General features: G+C 53.1%; 6 protein-coding genes across 6 annotated transcripts; 4 read left to right on the top strand and 2 right to left on the bottom strand.

Annotated features, from left to right (window-relative positions):
• Positions 1-1,437: 1,437 nt before the first annotated feature.
• POX_c04060 (Virulence protein SSD1) lies at positions 1,438-5,647 on the bottom strand (the record flags this gene model as incomplete). Its single annotated transcript, XM_050112945.1, has 3 exons — positions 1,438-2,802; positions 2,884-5,489; positions 5,551-5,647. 3 exons carry the CDS (start codon positions 5,645-5,647, stop codon positions 1,438-1,440), a joined length of 4,068 nt encoding a protein of 1,355 aa, XP_049970501.1.
• Positions 5,648-6,292: 645 nt separating this feature from the next.
• POX_c04059 (uncharacterized protein) lies at positions 6,293-6,628 on the top strand (the record flags this gene model as incomplete). The annotated part of the gene is made up of 1 exon (XM_050112944.1): positions 6,293-6,628. The coding sequence occupies one exon, from the start codon at positions 6,293-6,295 to the stop codon at positions 6,626-6,628; it is 336 nt and encodes a 111-aa protein (XP_049970500.1).
• Positions 6,629-7,546: 918 nt separating this feature from the next.
• POX_c04058 (uncharacterized protein) lies at positions 7,547-8,098 on the bottom strand (the record flags this gene model as incomplete). Its single annotated transcript, XM_050112943.1, has 2 exons — positions 7,547-7,902; positions 7,957-8,098. 2 exons carry the CDS (start codon positions 8,096-8,098, stop codon positions 7,547-7,549), a joined length of 498 nt encoding a protein of 165 aa, XP_049970499.1.
• A 716-nt stretch (positions 8,099-8,814) lies between these two features.
• Positions 8,815-10,455, top strand: POX_c04057 (uncharacterized protein; the record flags this gene model as incomplete). Its single annotated transcript, XM_050112942.1, has 2 exons — positions 8,815-9,618; positions 9,688-10,455. 2 exons carry the CDS (start codon positions 8,815-8,817, stop codon positions 10,453-10,455), a joined length of 1,572 nt encoding a protein of 523 aa, XP_049970498.1.
• Positions 10,456-11,826: 1,371 nt separating this feature from the next.
• POX_c04056 (Glucan 1,3-beta-glucosidase) lies at positions 11,827-12,979 on the top strand (the record flags this gene model as incomplete). The annotated part of the gene is made up of 3 exons (XM_050112941.1): positions 11,827-12,086; positions 12,199-12,650; positions 12,744-12,979. The coding sequence occupies 3 exons, from the start codon at positions 11,827-11,829 to the stop codon at positions 12,977-12,979; spliced, it is 948 nt and encodes a 315-aa protein (XP_049970497.1).
• A 2,743-nt stretch (positions 12,980-15,722) lies between these two features.
• Positions 15,723-22,346, top strand: POX_c04055 (uncharacterized protein; the record flags this gene model as incomplete). Its single annotated transcript, XM_050112940.1, has 1 exon — positions 15,723-22,346. The coding sequence occupies one exon, from the start codon at positions 15,723-15,725 to the stop codon at positions 22,344-22,346; it is 6,624 nt and encodes a 2,207-aa protein (XP_049970496.1).
• Between the last annotated feature and the right edge of the window lie 356 nt (positions 22,347-22,702).

Here is a 22,702-nt window from a genome sequence, read left to right as displayed (position 1 = left end):
TTCATAATAATGCTCAACTCTCATACTACCTTTCCACTACAACCAGAACAGTGAACCAATCACTCCTCATTCGTAACGACCAAGGGCTTCTCATTGAAGTAGGTCTCCCAAGAGCCTGACCTTCCACTCAAAGCCCCTTCTTACCGTGTCTCTCCCATATTCCAGGCCCAAACATATACTTGTTCGATCCAATCATTCCGTGACGGCAACTTTAAAAGTCAACCCAGATGGATGTTCTTAGGAAACTTCTCTTTTCAGCCGATATATCCCCTACTCACATGGTCAGATCACGCAGTTATATCGATCTGCTGTACAGGAACGAACAATTGGAACGAGAGAGACTTTTCTTGCACTTTGACTGGATGACTGGTCTTAGAACAACTTGGAGAAATGGACACCGTCGCGCGATTGGAGGTGCAATAATCTATTGTAGATGAATACCCAGGGCATGCAAGATCGAAATTCTGGCACAACAGCCCACGGAAAAAGAAAACGTTATTTCTTGGAGCTCGCGGGTAATGACCCCTGTTTCAGTCATCAGGTGGACCAGGCTTGATAGATAGCCTGCGACGAAAATCCATGTCAAGAGCATCTCGGTAGTATACCGTTGTGCCTTAGAATTGAGTTCTTCACCGGGGCCCAGGATCCTCAAAAGAGTCCAAGAAGTCAACGAACGCCACGGCAGTACTTATGATGAGTGGTGTGTCAAGTTGCGCAAGACACTGAAAGCCTAAAAGAGGGGATTACAATTGGACTACACTTTGCACAGGCGGGAGACAAGGCAAATATGATAAGATAGAAAAAGAAACCTGAAGCTAACCAAGGACTTCCTGCGCCTTTAGGCAGCGGACTGAAGAATCTCAAATTCGCTTCGCCAGTTTCGCAAACAATTGCAGGAAATGGCAAACGACCCGAAAGTTTGCAGAGCCTTGCGAGAAAACAAAAGCCGAAAAAGGGACGGGAAGCAAGGAACAATATGTTAATTTCTCGTTTTGTTTTCTCAAGCAGAGTAGACTCAGACGCCCGTGCGAAAAAGAGAAATGGAAGTAAACACAAGAAACAGCCGCTGCACAAGATTTAAAAATTGATAAGTATACGGAAGCCCCAAAGCATGCCGGAAAGATGAGTAGGTGGATGTTGACGAGGTGTGGGGATTTTAAAATGCGATCCGAATGTTGTTGGGGCAATATTATGTCCGTGCATGTGGGATAGGGCATGGGACGAAGACCATTGCCCGAAGCATCCAATGAATCTGTAGGATAGACATGCGATAATATTTCTCAAGGAGAAAGAGTTAATTCCGGGCATTGCCGTTACAGGGCATAGGGGTTAACTGATCGCACAGTCAGGCAGCTGTATCGAGTGGTCAGTAGACTACTTCAACTGTCGTCCTCCGGAAATCGCAGAGAAGAGTGATTTGTGGATAAAAGAGAAGACTTACGGTGGGCTCTTAGAGAGATCGGTCTTCAGAATAATAGGGAGACGAGTCATCTCAGTGACATCCTGGATGAACTCGCCATCTTCCTCTCTCAGCTTGAAGAGTTTCAAGTACTTCTCCTTGTTGGTCATCATACTTTCCGGAGCATCACCGGCACCGGTCGCGATCTTTGGGTCCGACCGAGTGCGGTGAGGACCTTGTTGGTGGTGGCCGTTGCGAGTAGGCGAGGGAGGCATGCTTTGGGTGGAGCGATCAGCCGAGCTGAGAGAAACCCCGGCAGCCATTTCAGTGACCTCGTCAACATCCTCATCGTCATCGAACAGGGCGTTAACATCGTCAGCAGACATGGTACCAGTCTCGGTCTGCTTGCGCATGGCCTCATCACGCTCACGGGCACGTTCCTTGGCGGCTTCGGCTTCACGAGCAGCGGCAGCTGCTTGGGCGGCGCGAGAATTTCCAGGCTTGGGACGCTCGTCCTCGGGGATGTAAGCAGAGGAGGGAACGCCCTTCTCCCAGTACAGTTCGAGCACACGACTGTCCTTGCGATATTCGGCCTTCTTCAGCGGTAGCTGATCACAGTGGACCCGTTTCTCGAAGCCGAATTCGGGAATGAGTACATCAAAGGCTGACTCGTAGACGCAGAGAACAATGCCCTCACTGATCAAATCGCCGCCGATTTCATGAACCTTGCGGTCCATATTACGGCAGGCCTCAATATGCACACTCTGCTCTTGGGCGTTGAGGGCAGAGTCCTTCTTGTTGTTACAGAGATCAGCTGTCTTGGTCAGAGATTCAATGTCATCAGTAAACTCAATAGCACCCCCTGATAGAATAGCCTCGAGTTGGCGATGCACAACGATGTCGGCATAGCGACGCGAGGGATTAGTAAAGTGGGTATAGACGGGCACGTTGAAAGTGTAGTGCTGGCGCTGCTCGTCAGGGGCACCGGTACTGACAAAGTACTTGGCACGCTGCATCGCCTTTGACAGCAAAGTCTCCATACCCTTGCGGATGTCCACGTCATCAACTTTGCAAAGAGAGCTCTGAAGACTGCCGCTGCTAGACGAGTCGATGTTGTACCCGAGGCGATTCATCCGATCAACAAACTGAGTAAGACGTCGCGAGTTCGGAGAGTTCTGGCGGCGCAGGAAAGCCTTGCCAGGCAAAGCGGTGGCCAGCTTTCGAGCAACATAAAAGTTGGCCTGGCGACTCAGCTCCTCCACAAGCTCGTGAGCGGGAGTAGACTCAAATATATTGTACTCAACCGGAACATTCTCATCATCCAACTGCTGGAGAAGACGCAGGCTAGGAACATCGGCGACTCGGTTGCCAAACCGGGCGTCGCGGAACTTCTTTGCGGTTGCCTGGACAGATTGAGTGTTAGCATGCCTCTGTAAACTCTACAAACAAGTTAGTGAGTGCAGCTCATTTTCATTCACACTCACATGAAGTAATTGCAAGTTATCAGCAGCGATTGCGGCGCTGGTCGATGTTGACTTGCCAGTCAGCACTGAGTTCACCTCATCATAATCAAGGCGACCAGCGCTTCGAATGACGCCCTTGCCGATCCAAACATCGTCATCAATCGCACCGGTATTAGGGTCGGCCTTAAAGACAACGCTGACAGTTAGGCGGTCTTCACCTGGAACAAGGGAACAGAGTTCGTTGGAAACACGAGGAGGAAGCATGTTCATGATGCGATCGACGAGGTAGACTGCAGTGCCCCGCTTTTTCGCCTCACGATCAACGAGGGAGTTACCCTTGACAAAGTGGGCAATATCGGCAACGTGGACACCAATCTCAACTTTGCCATCGGCGAGCTTCTTCATGTGGAAGGCATCTTCAAGTGCCTTTGAATCCTGGGGATCAACAGTGAAGGAGGATTCCTCGCGGAAGTCTCGACGAGCAGCGAGAACATCTCCCTCTTTGGCGATGGACCAATCCTCCCAACCAATACTCTTGATCACAGCGTCGGAGAACTCGTCAGATCCAAAGTTGTTGTCACGAAGGAGGGCATCGGTTTCAACGCGCAGGTCACCCATCTCACCAAGCTGCTCAACCAATGTTCCGAAAGGATGCAACGAGGTGATAGGCCAGCGCTTGATTGAAGCCACAAAGATGCGGTTAGCGTAATCTTGATGCTTCTCCACAAAGTCACGGGGGGCCTGCTCTGTGGGAATAGCAATCAAGGGAACGCGCTTGTCGGTAGGCTTGAACCACACAATCTTGGGTTTTTCTTGGTGGCGATCTTGGTGCCGACCATGGTTACCATCCCGAGCCTGACGCTCCGCCTCTTGCTTCTCCTTGGTTGCCTGGCTACTGGGCCGAAGGAGTCCAAGGGTGCCTGAGAACATCTGTCCAGCAATACGTTCAACGACTGCGACGACATGCCCTGCGTACAGTGGCTTCTGCTCGTCGCTGATCTCGTCTTCTTCGACCAAAAGGAGACTCTGTCCTTCGACCTCGACGTCGTCATTCTTTTTCTGAGTCGGGCGCTGGCGGAGACTGCCCCGGCGGCGAATACTTCCGTCGGGAGCGATCTCTTGCCGGTCGCCAGTCGAGTCGGATCGACCCAGCTTATCATTGCCAGCATTGCTTCCCGAGCGAGCGTCAGTGATGTCCTTGCGCTTCTTCTTTTCCTCCTTCTCCTTTTTCTGATTCCACACTTCGTCAACGTCAAGCAGTTCGACGGCGACGTAGTCTCCCTCAAGAGCACGGTTACGATCCTTGCTGCCGCAGATGAAAATGTCGGCGTCCAAATCAGGCGTGGTAACATAGGCATCTGAGCGGTTCTTCTTATTAACACGCAGAATACCCGCGACCAGCTGTCCATTGCTGATCAGAGCTGGCAGATTAGCCTGTGGCAAGTAGGGAGTGAACAGCGTCTTTCGTTGCTGTTGCTGTTGCTGTTGTTGCTGCTGAACCGAAAGTGGAGGAGCGTGCTGGCTTGCTTGAAGGCCGGTCAATCCTTGACCATTTTGTTGCTGAAGAGCCTGGAGCTGGGCAAGTTGAAGCGGGTTGAGCTGTGTCTGACCACCGGCAAACATCTGCGGCGTGGCCATCATGACCTGACCCTGAGGGAGCTGAATAAGCTGAGGCTGGCCGGGATACTGGAACTGGCCAATGGAGCCCATGGATTGATTCATGGAGCCGCGCGAGCGATGACCAGGCTGGAAGCCACCAGTCTGCTGCTGCTGTTGCTGTTGACCGCCGAAAGACTTCTGCTGATCCTGACCTTGCGCCTGGTTGTTTGGCTGGCGCCAATTGCCGTCGAAGTTGCGCGAGCCAGTACGGGCATGACCACCAGGCTGACTAGCGCGACGCTGGTTCTCCGGTTGACCGTCACTGGGGGCAGGGAATTGGAAACCTCCTGCACCGCGTCCAGACAGAGAACCACGGTTACCGCCAATGGCCATCGATTGACTACGACCATGACCACCAGAACGCATGTTGCCAGCGCGCTGAAGACCAAGACCCTGTGGTGCTGGAGAGGTGCTCGATCCGGGCTTTTCATCGGAAGCAGACTGGTCTTCGGAGCCCGGAGCAGGGGCGGGGAATTGGAATCCAGAGGCTGTTCGCTTCTGTTGAGCGAGTTCAGCGGCCTTCTTGGCCTCGGGAAGCGCAAGGGAGTGACGGCGCTGGTGACCGCCCCCACCAGGAGGACCACCTCGGCCACGACCGTGGTTGGTGTTCTCAGACTTTTGATGGTTGTTGGGGCCTTGTTGGTTATAGTCGGCGTAGCCAGAAGCACCAGAGGAAGGAGCGGGGGGAGGGCCCATGGCGAGACCGGGAAGAGCGGACTGGTTGCGACGATGCGAGTGCTGATTCTGTGCATTCATCGGCAATCCAAGCTGTTGTTGCTGAGGGAATTGAAAAGCGTTGACCTGCGGAGAAACACCACCGATCGAGCCACCAGGAGAGAAGGCATTGACTTGGCCCAACTGCTGCGGCTGCAAGAGACCCATATTCACATACTGCTGGTGAGTGGCAGCAATTTGCTGTTGCTGCTGCTGGAGCAGCTCGATTTGTTGCTGAATAGCCAGTTGTTCCACTAGGACAGTGCTTGTCAGCTCGAAGAACTCAGTGGGGCGGAGATTGAAGGGTTCTCGTACTCATCAAAGGAGTTAGCTCCGACGGACTTCTCCGGTGAGCAATGTGAAGCTTACGCCCACCGGGGCCGGGAACGCCAGACTGGCCAGACTGGTCCATGATTTCGGTTGAAAAGAACCAATTGATTTGTGAGAGTCTCAAAAAGGTAGAGGACGAAGAAATATCCGAAGACTAGAAAGCCCAGTGTTGCCTTGGAGAGGCGATCGAACGGTGTGAGCTCGGATCACAGACCGATCGCAATCGGTTGGACTTGTTCACTAGACCGTTGCCAAAACGGCGAAAGACTTTGAGGTATACTGCAAGGTTGAGAAAGAATGGGTTAGCAAAGATAATCGACGATCGGTGTGGCAAGGGCAAGAAGTGCAGAGAGGCCAAAAAGAAGCTCGAGAAGGAAATAATGGAAAGGCGGGGACAAAAAATGGGAGGCAAGTTGATGAGATGAGGAAGGCACGAAGAAGAATCAAGCTGTCATGGGCGGGGAAGCCACAGCTTCAGTAAAGAGCTCCCAACTTGTGGTACCAGATATAGTGCGGCACAAACGACAGCCTCGATGAAAATGTATTTGACAAACCCGTGGGGAGTGTCAGAGGAGCATGAACGGGGTGACGGTGACACAACTTAGACACTTCCAGCGAATCCTCTCAAATAGCCTGCGGACGCAAACTCGTGCTCTGGGATATGTGTGCTCAATCCTTCTTATCTTCATTTCTTACCTGCAGAAGGTATCAAATTTCCTTAATACCTATGCATTCCAGAATGATCGCGAGACGGATCCAATGTAGGAAGAAATTTGCTGATGCTGCCGAAGAAGCGATCAATAGCAAGGACAAGAGAGGGTTGCGAAACCGAGCTGAAGCGGCAGTCAAGCGTCAGTCGAGTGTAAAAGGCAAAGAGGTTCGATGGGTTCGAAGACGGACCCAAAATGGAAGACGCTCGATTCGACGAGTGTGGTGTGGGAAAGGCCGAATCGGCGGATTGCAGCTGCAAGTGCAAAAGACGCACAAACAGAGGACAGCCGACTCGAAAAGAAAAGGGCAACTGGATTGGACTAGGGCCGAAGGAGCTTGGACGGATAATTAGAGATCGATTCGACGAGGTGTCGAGCTACGGTGAAAGCTTCCTCGATTTCGATAGCAGTTTCGGCAGCTCAAGTAGTGGGCAAACCAAAGACAGTTGCACGTCCCTCGAAAGGAATGACAACAAGAGTAATCAGTAATTTCTCAGAATAGACGACGCGAGCATCGACCAATCTGGCTTGAAGGAGCGATGAAGAGGGGGGAAGAGAGAAAGAGAGATGGGTAGTAGGGGAAGAGAAGGAGGGGGGGAAAGGAGAAGAAAGAGGTGGTGATGGATCCATACAAAGCGGGTGTGGGGAGAGGGTTGAATACAGATGGCGATTATTGTATGGTATTAGTATAACTGAATGCTATCTGACGCAATACGGGTCTTGACATCCTGTTTTCACGTAGTGGATCCAGATTCTTATCTTGTAATTACAGTTCCATACTTTGATCGAACGCAAAGCTTCCCCGAAGGACGGTGTCGACGATCTTCAATGCTCCCGGCGACCTCGTCCTTATCTTGATGGAGCCATGGTGCCATAATTGATATAAATGCTTTTTCTTGGTGGACGTCTTGACTCACCCCAATTCGTGTTCGATCCGAGCAGGGAGAACGCTGGCAAGTCTTCCGGATGATGGTTGTTTCACTTAAAAGGCGTTGATCCACGGTGTTTCTTTCGGCTGGTGCGAGTATTAAAGACTTCGTTGCCTTAGTGGCTCGGTGGCCGTTGAGCTGGAGCATTGGCCTTGAACTAACGCTAAGACAAACGGGGCACTAGTAGTCTGAAGCCCAGCTTATCATTGGACTGTCACTGTACACATTTTGGGACTTCGAGCACATTGAGCGACCGATTCTTGAAGATGATATTCCGGACGATTACCATCAAGCACCAGAGCTGGAATGCCAGCCCAATTCGTACCATTCAGACGGTGATGTTCATGATGATGCAAGTGAACCAAAGATCGAAGACCTCGAGTTCCACTGCAGCCAGAGAGCTCGGTAACCTTCGTCCAAGTCAACCGGGGAACCGTCGTGGACTGCCCAGCTTCCAATGGTCACCTCGGGGCCGAAGGCGGTCTTGGCTGACTCAGCCGGTAATTTTGAGAGAACCAATGACAAGGATTCAGGGTGGTCAAGAGGGCGGAAACTAGGGTGGACCTGATAGGTATTTTGCGCCGGAGAGGTGACCGCGACGGGACTTGGAGGTACATTCGAGGGGAGTGACCGTCGAAGCTGTACACAGAGCTCAGCCTGTTGTTTGTCCCAGTCAATCGCAGGCACCAGAGTCGCTCCTAGACAGCATGGTAAGTCATGTCTGAAGCTTCATGCCTAGGTATTACCAGTACCCGGGCCAGAGCTGTGAGGAGACTGTGCAATTGGAAGGTTCGCCCAGCTAATTATCAATTCTGCGACAGCTTGCGACGTGACTGCCCAAGGCCTCGAACCAGTTCGCCAGTCATTTGCGTCAAACTTACTTCCATGAAGCATCGCCGCAGAAGTTTGACGGAGCAGAACTCATCATCGACGGACGAGTGACGCTGGACGAATCCACGTGAAGACCCTCAACGTGAGCGCCATCTTGAGAAGCTTAGCAAACAACCCCCGAACGACACTTCACCAGGCCATGTCTGCCTGCTCTAGGTGTTTGTTTCCCAATTGAGAAATAAACTCTCAGAGCATTGAATTGCGAACACGCCATCCTCGTAAACGCTTCACTTTCCTGAACCTACTTAAAACCCTTCTCTCGCTCGTCCTCTCTCTTCTCTTCTTTCACCTCACTTCTCCGGATACTCAACACTTCCTCGATCATTGAAAATCACCATTTCGTCAACCTTTTTTTCAGCAACCTTATCCTCACTCCCCTCACCAACTTCGCTTCTCCCCAATCACCCCACCATCTTTCTCTCTCGTCTCTCTTGAGGTTTCGACGCGGGTTGGCCTTTTTGCTCTCAGCCCCAACCCCCTCCGACGATCCTCTATCCCACGAGCTCTCGACCTCTCATCAAAATCTCTCACGTCTCAGCGGCCTCCCTCCTCTGCCCCTCCTTTCCTCCTCCTGGTCGTTCTCCTGTTCCCTTCCCCTCACCTCAGGTTAGTGATCATCATACTCATAAAAGTCATTTCTATACATGACACCTTCTCAATTCTTATTATTTCATCTCACCAGACCTCATCCCAAAAAGCGAGCACGTTGACCATTCACGATGACTCGCTGCCGAGATACCCCTGCTCCGCTAGACAGCCCTACGCGGCAACTAATTTTGGAGCTTGCACAGGACCTTGCTCAGGTCAGCCTCTTCAATGATGACTTGCGCAGAGTCCATGAATATGAGCGCAAAATCTACTATGAAGAGCTCGACCGAATCGACCGGGAACGCGAGGCTGTGCACACGGCAGCCCTCGATGAAGTTGCGGCGTTCCACGACCGGGTACGCGAGCAGGCCGAGGCAACTCTGGAAGCACACATCCGTGCGGAAGAGGAAGCACGCCTCCAGGCAGAAGAGGCTGCCCGGAAGGAGAAGGAACGCCTTGATCGCCTGGAACGAGAAAAGGCCGAAAAGCTCCGACGCCAGCAAGAAGAAGCTGCCCGGCTAGCAACTGAACAAAAGGCCAAGGCAGAGGCTGCGAAGAAGGCCGCGGATGAGGCAGAGCGGGCTCGGAAAGCTGCGCAGGAGGAAAAAGAGCGCCGACAACGCGAGGAAAAGGAGCGTGCGGAGGCGGAAAAGCGACAAAAGGAGGAAGAGGCCAAAAAGGCGCAGCAGGCAGCTGAAGAACAGGCGAATCTCCAGGCTCAGACCAAGATTGGTGCGCGCGGTCTTACAGCGGAAGAGGCATGCATTCAAGACCGTTATGTTGAGCTTCACCAAACTCTCAAGCAAATGCGGGAGTGGCTCCGCGGCATCGGCAAGGAGAACCCTGCTCTAAAGCAGGCCATGGGTGATATGCGCCGTTCGATCAAGAAATGCGTTGGACAGCTCCGCGATGGCAAGGGCGCCAACAAGTCCCAGGTATGTTCCTCTTGATGGGTTTTAGATGCTGTGTGTGACCAGAGACTGACCTTTGTTGGAAATTCTTAGACCGCGCAAATCAAGGCCGAGCTCGAGAAGGCTCTCCAGATCCCCGAACCGGCAATCGACATTCGCGGCTTCATCGCCTTTCCCCCTCCCGAAGTGGCACAGGCAGAACACAAAGTGCCTGCAATGTTGATCTACGCCCTCAACATGCTCGCCAAGGCCCTTGTGTCGGCATTGATCACTGAAGCCTCCATCAACCCCGATCATGCGGAACCCATCGGCATTGTCGCTGCCCAAATCTTCTCCATGGACAGCTTCATGTTCCAGGGCATTCCGATGAGTGACATCTTGCTCGCCAAGTACCGCGTGGTCTGCCCTGCGCTCTGGGGCTCCACTGGCGATGACAAGACCGAGTCGGGACGGCAGGCTTTGGGCTGGTGGCGTGAAGAAGCTGGGGGACCCTTCGTAAGCGAGCAAGCCCACATGGACCGCATGACGGCCTTGGGTGCTGGCTATGCGGCTCTCACGCTGCGCAACTTCGGCAAGACCCAGCGACGCAACCCCTTCCCGAACACAATGTTCTGGTCGTCGCTGCAAAAGATCCTTTCGATCCCACCCACCCAGCTGCGTGACACCCAAATTGCACTTCTCTATGCCATGCTGCGGGCATCCAGTGAGCGCATTCTTGGCTTTTTCGGTCAATTCGGGTTGGCCTTGATGCGCCGAGCGATTGTTGAGCTGCCGGCTGCTCTGCCACAGCAAACAATGATTGTCAATCAGCTCACACTTCTGAGGGAGACATATGCGCGGGACAGAAACCTGCTTCTCTAGGTCATCCCGGTCTGTTCAGCCTGGCCCATGGAGGCCCTTGTGTCAAATTGAGACGGTGAAGAGTCTAGGACTAGTCTAGATCACCGGTCTCCCAAGTTCTTGTCTGTAGATTCTTTCAGCATTGTCTGCACAAGCTGAAAGGAGATTGTCCAGCACTTATCGAGAAAGAGTGCGAGACAAAACATGATATCATAGCCCAGTGTTATTTGAAAGAAGATAGGCTGAACCCTTAGCCTAATTCAATTCATTTTGATGCATGCAACCTATTTGTAGAGTACGGGATCATGTCTAGCAGAACCAGTGAATTCATATAGATACGCATTGTTATCATCAGACATGAATGGCCCCCTTTGGGTTCCCTGGGAGAGGCCGAGGAGTAACCCAGGTACCTCGGTCATACGGACGAGGAATGCTCATCAAGCTGGGGACTTGGGTATATGGCAAAAGTTGGAGGTTTGAAAAGCTCACTTGTATGCAGGTCCGGAATCTTACGCTGTTTGTTGGTGAATCTAAGTAGGAAGGCTCCCCGCAACGTCTGTTGGAGAGCCTTTCTGTCGATCGGATAGGTCTTCAATGATCTGTCGATTTTGGCAGTGAACATATCACCCATGCTGAGTTCCGGCTTCCACGGGGAATATATAGCCCTAGAGGATTGGGAATTCTGTGGATCCAATCAGTTATCTAAACTCGATTGATGGAAACCCTCATGTTGAGGGAGTTAAAGAAGTGATTCTAATGTGCACCTCATACAGATCTCGGGACCAGAACACCATTCAAATCAAGTTAGTCGCGGGACGGAGAAGCCTTCTGGAAAGCCAATTCGAGCATGGAGAGGCCGCCACCAGTACAGGATGGAGTGAGTCCAGACCCAGGACCCTAGCTGGTTGACGGTCACTCCTGGCAGAATCCCCTTTGCGGTTTGCACAATCGTAATTTTGGTGTTTCACCTGGCAGCCGTGTGGCCCAAAATGGTCAAGTCAGGGTCGTCGGGAAAGGCCCCAAGCCTCAGCGTCCTGGACCGAATTGACCAGTGGCCAGTCGTTTCGGAGGCCAGGCGGAGTTGATCCACCCCCCCGTTTGGCAGCCTCTTTAGGCATAGACCAGGAGGTCACCCAAGTCTGTCCGGCGTGCAACCCAAACTTTGGAGTCGTGACTTTGTTTCCCTCTACCAACTACTGCTGTATCCATCCACCGCCGACGTTCTTTACCATCTGTTCTCGATCACCTCGATCTGAGAGCGTTCAATCCTTCCTGCAGTCAACTTCTTGACCCATTCCAACGGTCACTCGATTCCATTCCTTTTCGTTCCTTTTTCATCAAATTCCTCGACCATCCCCCTTGTCCCCATCACCACATTCCAAGTAGCACATCATGCGTGTTTCGAGCCTTCTTCCGGTTGTTCTGGCCGCTGCTCCCGCAGTGGTCTCCGCCCGCGGCACTCTGGGCTTTTCGCTGGGTGACAAGCTCCCCAATGGCGACTGCAAGACGACCAAGGACTACGAGCTCGACTTTGACAACTTGAAGGACCTGTCGACCCTTGTCCGCACTTACTCCGGCAGCGAGTGCAACACTCCTCAGAACATCCTCCCCGCGGCCAAGAGCAAGGGCTTCAAGGTTGTTTTGGGAATCTGGTAAGTCCATCCGAGGTTACTCTCCTGCTCGCGCCGAGTTGAGTGGTCTGGCCGATTCCCAGGCATCGGCTGTCCACCGTCCACGATGCTAACCTGACACTGCGCATATCAGGGTCGGACCTCAGGAAAAGAATGACATGAGCACCAATGATCCCTCCTTCCAGAAGGACTTTGCTGCCCTCAAGAAGACCGTCCCCGGTCATGAGGATGTGATCGAGGCCATCACTGTCGGTTCCGAGACCCTCTACCGTGGCGACCTGACCGGCCCTCAGCTGCACAAGTATATTTCGACCGTTGCGAAGGAATTCCCCAAGGTGACTGTCGGTACCGCCGACAGCTGGAACAAGTTTGCCGACGGCACCGCGGATGACCTGTTCACCACCAGCCCCGTGGTCACCTACGTCCTGGCCAATGCCTTCGCCTACTGGCAAGGTACTGCTGCCGACAAGGCCTACCAGACCTACTTTGACGACATGGCTGGTGCCATGTCTCACATCCAGAAGATTGCCGGCTCCAATGCCGACAAGATCCGTGTGATCACTGGCGAGACTGGCTGGCCCACCGGTAAGAGCTGATTTTCCTGAATGCTGCGACGCTCAGTGCGCTGAGATTTGATCATCTTTGACTAATGAATTTTGCTTTGTGAACCATCTATAGACGGCGGTTCGGACTACGAGAATGCCTTGGCTGGTACCAAGAATGCCGAGACCTTCTGGAAGACCGGTGTCTGCGGCATGCTCGACTGGGGTGTCGATCTGTTCTACTTCGAGGCCTACGACGAGTCCTGGAAGCCTTCCAGCATTGGTGACAACGGCAAGCCCATGAACGAGAACCACTGGGGTCTCTTCACTGCCGACCGCAAGCTCAAGTTCGACAGTACCTGCCCCAAATAAACTCAGCCCATCTCGGCCCGACAAGGTGAGCCTGAGTCGCCTTCTGGAGCACCGGCTTTTTTCTCTGCCTGTCTGCCCCGAAGGAAAAGTCAGCATCGTAGCATTTCCACCAAGCAACATTCGCGTTGTACATGTATTGGCAGTTCATTCCTGTTCTTTGGCCTAGCCGAACATATTGCATTCCATTCAATCTGAATTGTCGATGAATTCCCGGCATATGCTCTTTGAACTGTAGTCTGGTCTCTTCATCAATATAAGTCATATGAAGACAGCCTGATCACACGCAAGCTGGGCATTGGCCCTTGATCGAAACCCGGTCACAGGTTGTGCGTCCTGACTGAAAGGCCCTGTTTTCAGCCTCGTTTTGAAATGATGTAATCAGGTGCAGATTTGCGTTCGAGTTACTCCTTGCTGTCGAAGGGGGGGGAGGGGGAAATCACGGATCCATGAGCCGTGATTGGCAAGGCGCCGCATCAAATGCTTTTCGATCGTATAATCCGACATGGGAGATTCCAGATTCCTTCATGAGAGTGAGACTCAAACCCATAACTACCTACTCTACCAGCACGCTCCGTCGGCAGTTTGACCTACTATATGGGGGATTTTTTTTTTGTTTTAGCAAGGGATGGCCACAGCTCTCAGATACATACTTTACGAGGTGTAGGGATGTTCCAATTGATCCAAGATGAACATCCAGAGCGAGAGAGTGTAAGATTGAAGAAGCCGTCCCTTTGTCGAGCTTGTTCCGAGTAGAATGAAGTCATGAACCAACATCAAGGTTATCTAGCTGGACTGTTTGTACAGAGAGATTGTGCAAGAGAGGAAATTCTCATTCAATACATACTGTACGGGTAGTAATCATTGGGCATTATTCCGCTTTTACTGTTCGAGCTGATAGACAAACAGACATGTGAGATACTACACGTACGGTGTCTATGAGTCTTCTATCACAATCAATGGAACTTCAGAAACTTGGTACTCAACCGCTACACGTCCTCGCTAAAAGCAATGACATTAGTTACATCTTTTTATTTTGTGCACGACGACCATGGTTTCAAAGTGTATTGGAATCCTTTGTGATCGAGAGCGATCTTGCCGACTCGCAACTGAAAGGTGAGGAACGGAAAGGCCTGATGAACCATGGTTCGGCCTTACCCCTGAATCCATCCAACTTGGATAGACTCGCGGGGGCTTTGTTTACCTCTTGAGGAGCAATTCGATCACTTGTGTACGAGCGTTCCACAAACACAGGCAAGGGCGCATGCACTCATGCACATCGTGCACAGCGACTTGTCTCCCTGCGTGTCCGGCTTGCCGACCCATTACACCTTCAGTACCGTACAGGTATGCATACAGTATGGCACCGATGTTATACACTTGTACAGTGGCGGTCAAGGCTTTTCCAGTCGAGATTTTCTCTCGTTCAGTTCCAGTCCGCCACTGAAGCTTGAAAGGGTTGCGTTTCTCCGAGGTCGCCAGTATCTGGACAAATAAGGATCGAGTCGAGATCGAAGGTCAGACGGGAACTCGGAAGGCGGGTGATCTGTCGCGCCCATTCAGCGGTGCTCGTCGGTTGCATGTGCTCGGCCAGTGCGTTTTCTACTTCTGAACGACGAGTGTGTTGGCCTGCAGTCTTTCTCACGGCCTTTTGGACCCTCCGGGCGGGAGGGCGCCCGGACTAACTGGAACTCACTCTAGTGGAAGTCTCTACTCGTCTGCATCTCAACGGCCTGGCCCTGACTCGCGAACGCACCGTAAAAGGCTCCAGGTCAACAGTCTCACATCGTAGGATTCTAGTTCTACGGGGTATTGTAGCGCGATCAGAGGGTATACATTTAAATCTCTATATGACATCGTATGTAGACTGAGACCTCATCATTCCTTGTAGAGGTTCTCCCGCCCATCGTGACCGACCCAGGAATCTGAAGCGTCAATGCAGTCGCCGTCGGCAGGGTCCATCCGATTGTACTGGTGACTCGTGAGGACTCGCCGTGGGAACCATGGCGCCCTCTTCAGGGGAACCTTTTACCCCTGAAGTCTCGTGGTGCTGGAAGTACCGAGTACCTCCACTCGAGCCCATCTTCGGCGGAGAGCGCCCGCTGTTCACCTTACTATTCCACTTGGTGGCCGTAACATGACATAACCCGCGATTTTTCCGTGATCTCTCTCCCCTTTCCCCTGTCGTGGTCGGCCATCCTACAGTCGCGTTCGTGATCCTCCCCGACACTGGCGATTCGAATCGAGGACTTCACCCATTCCCCTCCCCCCACCGCGTCTAAATTTCCCACCCCCTCCAACTCCGACCCCGTAACATTCCTCCAATTCAATTGTCATCATCCGAGGGCTCGATTTGTCCTATCCGTCGCCCGTCAATCACCAATCAGAGGTCGGTCCTGCCAAATCTACTTTGCTCGTGGATTTTCCATGCGTCAACATTCTGGACGATAAGCGGAGCGGCAAGCAAGTGCTTGCTGCAGGAGTCGACACGGAAGGTGGGTTTGTCAATCTACTTCTTGTGCCCTTGAAATTGTTCCATACCTCTTGCACCGCCGCCCCATGTGCATACCGTGTTCAACCGGGCTCGTCGTGGCAATTGTTCCACGCCTGCGAGCCTCCTCTCGACCCTGAACGTATCTCGCTATGGTTCTCGTGATTCTGGCCATCGATCAGATCGTTCCGATGCCAGACCAATCCGCTAGTACAATCCAGAGGCCCTGTTGCTGACTTTGTTCGTGTCGATGGAATGATAGATCTAGATCACGCCGTCTCCCCCGCCAGCACGGCGTCGCGTGCACCCAATACCCCGAGCGCGCGCAGCCATCGCGACGAAGTGCAACCCAGGCCTTCTGTGCTCTTGTCCTCTCCTTCTTCCAGAGAGTCCAGCCCGTCAAGCGCCGGGTCGCCCTCTCAGCGGCATTCGCCCCGAAGTATTGCCCTCGAGCCACCGCAACTGCCATTTCTGTCGGCCAATTACGTCGCACGTCGACCGCAGGAATCTCTTGTATCGTCCCCAGAGACACGTCGAGCAGAGAGCAGTGTTTACTACACCACGGCCTGGGGTTCCCCGTATGCGGCACCCAGCACTCGTCGACTCTCGTTAACACTCAGTCAATTTGCTGGTATCGATTCCATTTCACGCGAGAGCTCCCCTCCCGTCTCGATCGGGATCAACCCCCCTGAGCTTCGCCGAGCAAGTGTTGCCGAGGGATTTGCGGGCCCATCGATCGCCGGAGAGAGGACTATCCGGGACTTTACCCAAGATTGGATCAATCAGTATTTAACCGGTCAACAGAGAACGGAGAAGAGCAACTGGTTGAGCGACGACTCCGGGAGTGAGGCTCCGTCCTTTTTCACCGCGAAAAATCATCTCGCCGACGATCTCTCCGACGATTGGCTTGGCCTTGAGGACGAGACGCGCGAAAGTGATCTACTCAAGACCCCAACCCTTTCGGACTTTGTGGGTCGAAAGACCGCCCTGAGAGCGAAAGGAAAACAGAACAAGCACAAGCGCACAGACACGCTGCGCCAGGAGGACTTTTGGGGATTTGCGTACGACAAAGATCAACCGACAGATACAATGGCTGCTTCCCTAGACTCAAATCAGGGGGTCGAGGCTTCCTCGTCAATGGAGAAACCACTACCTCCACCTCCTCCATTCCATGCGGCAGATGATCAAGAAAAGGAGGAGGGCGCCATACGGCCCGCAGTACAACCGGAACTTGGGAAGAGGCAGGCCGAGGATACGACCGCATCGCCAGTTCCAGCCGCACGACCACGGAAGAAACTCGTGTGGCGTGGAAAGGCCTGTGTGATATATCTGCCCCAAGACGACCAACGAGGGACCGAACAGTCTGGATATCGCTTGATGAAACGGGCAGATGTCGAAGAGAGGCTTAGACAGTGGAAAGAGCAGGGTTGGGATGTGCGTGGGTTTTCAGTGGGAGATGAGGACGATCCCTCCACAACAACTGAGCTTGGGGGACTGAGCCGCCCACTGTACCCCGATCCGTATGAGATTTATGAAGAGTCGAAGCATCAGAAGCCCTTTATCCAGTTCCCCAACAAGGCCGTCTGGGACGCCTACGTTGCCGAGCTGCAGGAAGAAAAACTACGAGCCCTGGGGGTCTCCTTCGGTGACCCTGAGCCTCAGCCGTCCATTTCCCCGGCGTCTGCTGCACAAACGCCTTTCCCAGGCCTCATAGCGTCGCCACCGATCCCGACTGCGTCCGCTGCCAGCAATGCCATGGGTCAGATCCATCCATTCTCGCCGCACTTTGGCCAGCCTGTGGGCTCCAGCGGCGGCATTGGGTCATTGACCTCGCCTGCATCGCAGTTCAGTGTGCAAACTCCATTCATGGGCATTGAGCAGAACATGATGCCAGGTTATCCATTCCAGTTCCAGCCCACGCCGCCTGCGCAAGGTGCGATGACTCCGCAAAGTCTGATCAATCTCCGTCATGCGAGTACATCTGGCGGTCCCGGGGCACTGTCCAGCCTCAATTCGATGCTTTCGCCCGTATCGCCCCTTCACGATCAAGGACATCTCCATGGCTTCAACGAAAAGGCTGCGTGGGAAAACCAGTATGCATTTGACGGTCAAGAAGACACACAGCCATTCCCTGCACCTCAGACCCCTGTCAATGCTCCGGATCATTTCCACGCGTCCAACGTGGAGATTGCTCACCCAACACCTCGTGGTCATGGTCACAATCTGAGCGAGACCCTCCAAAGAGGCCTTGACCAAATGAATCATTCTGAGTATCGTGTGGATGACCAGCCTGCGCATCATGTCCATGGGGAACGTCATGACCCCCCGTCAGGTTTCAATAACAGCGTCTTTCCATCTCACTGGGCTATGCATGAGCATGAACAACAGCATCGCATCCATAGCAACACCCAACAACCCTCGCATCCCTTCGTCGCACAACCACAGCCCCACGGCTTCTACAACGCGCACTTTGGCCAGCCAGATGCTCAAGATGGCTCTGACTTGGACACCAACCCCAGTCTCAGCGGCACGCCACATATTCGCAATGCCTTTCCTCATCAAGATGCATGGCATGAATCTAAAGCAAGCCATCACTCGAAACTTTCAGTCTCGTCGCTTAACGTTGAAGCCAAGCCTTTTGACCCAACTGCCTCATTCGTTCCGCCTGCCACCTTCGACCACAACGCCTATCAGTTCGGTGCTATGGATGGAATGGGCCAGCCTGGACTTGGATTCACACCTCTGCCATCATTCGCACCCTCTCACCCTGTGAATGCTGCTCTCACGCAGAACACGGCACCCAAGCCCGAACAGAAGCCCAGCGCATTCAAATTCTCCGCTGCGTCGTTCAACGTTGAAGCGCCCGAGTTTAACCCCTCAGCAAGTCTCAATTCAAATGCAAGTGTCGAACAGCCGTCTGGCAGCAGAACCAAAATCTTCAGCGACATTGATTACGCTGGACATGCCAAAATCTCGAAGGAATCGAAGGCTGTTCCAATTGTTCGCCCTGACGAGGACAACTCCATCCAGCAAGAATATAATGAGCAGGAAACGATGGATGATGCCAGTGGCCGACCAGTCCCTACAGACCGTCATAAGCGTGCCCGTCGTGGCATTGGCCATGCTCAAGGGGAGGCAAGGTACAGCGTTTCTACTCAACCTTTAGGTGAGACCGGCAACGTGAAGCCGGCCAGTAGTCTTCACACTTTTGCGGAGGGCAAAGAGAATGTTGTCCCCGAAGACAGTGGGGCTGCAGAGCGACGGGGCACCCCTACAAGCGAGGCTACTACTTGGACTCTGTTCGATATCAAGAATGAGGACGGCGCCATGCGTTCACGCGCCGGCTCAACCGCCCGCCGAAGCCAAAACGGAGATATCAAGGAAGAGCCTCTGGGTGAGGCCGAGGCTCACACCCAACAAAGTCCTACTCCAGTTCAAAAGACAACGAAGCATGCGCGTCAAGAGTCTCAAATTTCCGTGAAGAGCAACAAGCTGTCCGCAGGCGCTCGACCATCTGAACTTAAGTCCGCCGTCTCTTCATTCACTGCCTCTAGCGGCGCTCCTCTGCACGCAAAACAAGCCAATGTGGAGTCAGTAGAATTCGAGTATGATGAGCCCCGAAATATCGACAGTCAGCCTATTAAAAATGGACTCATGGCGTCACGATTCGCAACCGCAAGTCCCCCCAAGTCCAACCGCGCACAAGATGCAAGTGATTTGGTTATGGAAACCCCGCGAGCCAAGCCTGATCTTTCTCGCTGGCAAGAATCAGCAGAAGAATCTCCAGACGAAGATGAGCTCAACGCTATTATGGATCAACTCAATGATGATTCGGATGTGGGCATTGAGCGTCAGCATACGCCCTTGCCTCCTCAATACGCCCCTGAATCGGCACCGACTAAAGAGCATCGTTTTGGTCCCGCCGAAGGCCGCAGTGAAGCTCCCAGCCCGAGTCCAGGCGGTGGCCAGAGGTCTTATAAGCTGGCAATCCCCAGACTCGGCTCTGACATTGACGTCAACAGCAATGCCACCTTTTCACCTCACAAGAGCATCATTTCACGTATTCACTCTCCGGTGCGTCATCTGATTACCGAGAATGATCACGTCAGCGACTGGGATGACATGATCTCATCGGGCGAGGATGAGAAGTTCTTCAATCGTAACCGCTTCTTTGATCGCCGTATCAACGATCTTGTTGGGTCGGCCATTGACGAGCGTTTGACTCCCCTGGAGCGAGCCCTCGCCGTGATTCAACAGTCCGTGGCTACTATTGCTTCGGGAACCGCGAGTCGAAGAGTGTTCCGCAGCACATCTGCGGAGGTTGAAGACAGCGATGCCGATGATGAAGATGACGAGGAAGAAGATCAATCTGTTCGCGAACGCTCTCCGCATTATCTGCGTGACCGCAAACTGGAGATGTTGAAGAGTGTTGTCATAGAAGCCCTTGTCACCCATGACATACCCAATCGTGTAACACAACACTCAAGCCATAGCGAGATGGCTCAACTCAAGGAGAGTATTTCTGAGCTCCAAGCCTTGACGATCAAGAAATTGGCGCAAGACCCTGTTGGCGATATGCGTGAGATTCTCGAAGAGTCCCTTGCCCGTCACATGGCCCAGCAGACCCCGCGACTGTCAGAGGCGGAAGAAATCGGCGCCGACAGCCTCATGCTTCAGATCGATGGCCTCAAACAAATGTTGAGACTCGCCGACGAGCGCGCTGAGACCGAATACAGGCTCCGCCGGGAGGCAACTGACTCGGTTGCCGAGCTCCAGCACCTGTTGAAGGTGGCTGAAGAAGACGCTGCTCGTCACAGCACTGCAGCAGAAGATGCAGAAGCACGCCTACTCCAGTTCAAGGAAGAGAAGATCCCCCATCTTGAGAAGATGCAATTCCGCTCGGAAGCTTTGGCCGAAGAGAGCGAAACACTTAAGGTCACGATTGCCGAGTTGTCGACGAAGAACATTGCTCTTGAAGGGACACTAGATGAATACCGTGTCTCTGCAGATAGCTTCCGTCGCCAACTGGAGACAACCAAGGGCGAGAATGCGTCTTTGCGCGAGACTGTTGATGCTCTGCGAACTCGCATCGAGGATAGCATGGCTGCCCGACAAAATTTGACAGAGAAATTCGACAGGTTACAGTCTGACATGGTGAATGTTACTTCTGATGTCGTGCGCGAGCAGGCTGCCTTCAGGCGCAAGGAAGAAGAGTACGTTGCCAATTATAAGGCACTGCAGGCCTCGTATGATCGGGAGGTCAAGCTGCGTGAGAGACTCGAAGAAGAGATTCATCAACTTGAAATGCAAGAAAAGGACTCAGCGAAGACCAAGTTCCTCTATGAACAATCGCGGCAAGAGAATTTCAAGATGGAGGAGACTATTGCTATTCTCAGAGCTGAAAACCACAACCTCCAGCTCACTTCTGCTCGTTTTGAGCGTGAATTCAATGAGGCTCGCGACAGCAGTCGTGTAGAGATCCAGCGCATTCGTTCATCCTTGGAAGCCGATATCGAAGCCTCCAACAGTCAGGTTAATATTGTTCGGGCCGAGTTGGAGGCACAGATCCTTCGCTATGAAACTCAACTGGACAATGTCCGGCTGGATGCCGACACTTCGCGCGAGCGCTATGAAATGCTTCTTGAAGAAGCCAAGGAAGCGCGTCTCAATGCCGTGGCAACTGCGAACCAGGCGCGAGAAATCGCTCTTGAAGAACAGCGCAAGACCCATGAACGAGTACTCAACGATCTTCGAGAACGCCACGCCCGGGCTTTGCACAACTCCTCCGAGGATCGCCAGCGGGCTGAGGCTCACATGATCGATCGGTTGGCTTTGGCCGATGACCGAGCGAGACACTACGAGGAACGAGTCAAACACCTCGAAGAGAAGCTGGAGATTGCTCAATCTGCTGCTCGAGCCGCTGCTGAAGCAGCGCAGAACGCGAAATCTGGGTCTTCTGCCAACGAGATCCCGATCCCCGGAGCACCTGTTCACTCGACCTCACCGTCCATGTCCTTCAACAAGACCTCTCAGGAACCCGAGAGAATATCACCCCAAGCCCTGCGTGAATCGATCTTCGTCTTACAGGACCAGCTTCAGCAGCGTGAGACTCGGATTGAGGAGCTTGAACAGGAGGTCGCTTCCATGGACAAAGATGCTCCGAACAAGATCAAGGAAAGGGATAGCGAAATCACCTGGCTTCGTGAGCTTCTTGGCGTTCGTATTGACGATTTGCAAGATATCATCAAGACCCTCTCGCAGCCCTCATTCAACAAGCATGCCGTTCGTGATGCCGCTATCCGTCTCAAGGCCAACTTGCAGATGCAGCAACAGGAGCGCGAACGATCAATGACCGGCTCTGGCTTACCGTCATTGCAATCCCTCTCCGAGCTCGCCGCATCGCCGAGATCGCTACCCCTAGCTGCAGCCGCCGCCTGGGGTAACTGGCGGAAGACTCGCGAGGGTGGCAATGGAGGCTCTACGTCTTCCCAACAAACGCCTTCCAAGCCCAGCAATGCTGGCAGCTTCTTGTCTGGTCTCCTGACCCCCCCTAGCTCTCATGCCCGTCAGAATACCTTGAGGAGTGGTGCTAACGGACGCTCGTATGGCGAAACGAGGCCTTTGAGAGGTCTCGACTCCACACCCCGTCAAGAGCCAGTCCGCCAGGAGAGCCCGATTGCCGAGCCGCCGAAAACCCCGCCCCTGCTCCGTCGCTCGAGTTACGATCACGATGCAGAGCCCACTAATTATGAGGAAAATCACTTCGCGTCGGACGACATCGAGTCCACCGTTGATGGTATGGTTTCTGCATCACCAAAGGATTCCGAAGAGGGCCCCTTTGGGCCATCCATCTCTACAGAACCGATCCCTGAGGAGTGAGGACAGCCCCCAACACATCCTCGGCATCCGTATTCTATCGAATCTTCGTCCATCACGCGTATCGCCACTCTGGATGGAGGTGATAACTCCCTGAGTCTTCCACCGAAGGCGACTGTTTCCTTCTCTTTCTGATCCAAACTCTATCCGTTCAATGTTCGCAGCGTCTCCTGTATTGCACTTTTCTTCTTTGAACATCTCCAACACGCACACTGCAATTTATCCCCATTCTTTACTGTAAATTTTCCAGTTCACTTTGCCATTCGTTCCGCAAAGAGCTCTTCAGCCAAACTTCGTTCGTTTCGAAGCTGCATCTGTGATTTTGTCTTGCTTCTCTGGGTTTGATACCATCTTGTTCC

This window comes from Penicillium oxalicum, chromosome III (assembly GCF_001723175.1).
Source record: "Penicillium oxalicum strain HP7-1 chromosome III, whole genome shotgun sequence".
NCBI classification, from domain to species: Eukaryota; Fungi; Ascomycota; class Eurotiomycetes; order Eurotiales; family Aspergillaceae; genus Penicillium; species Penicillium oxalicum.
The sequence above is the reverse complement of the archived record's forward strand: the minus strand, read 5'-3'. Positions and strand labels throughout refer to the sequence as shown.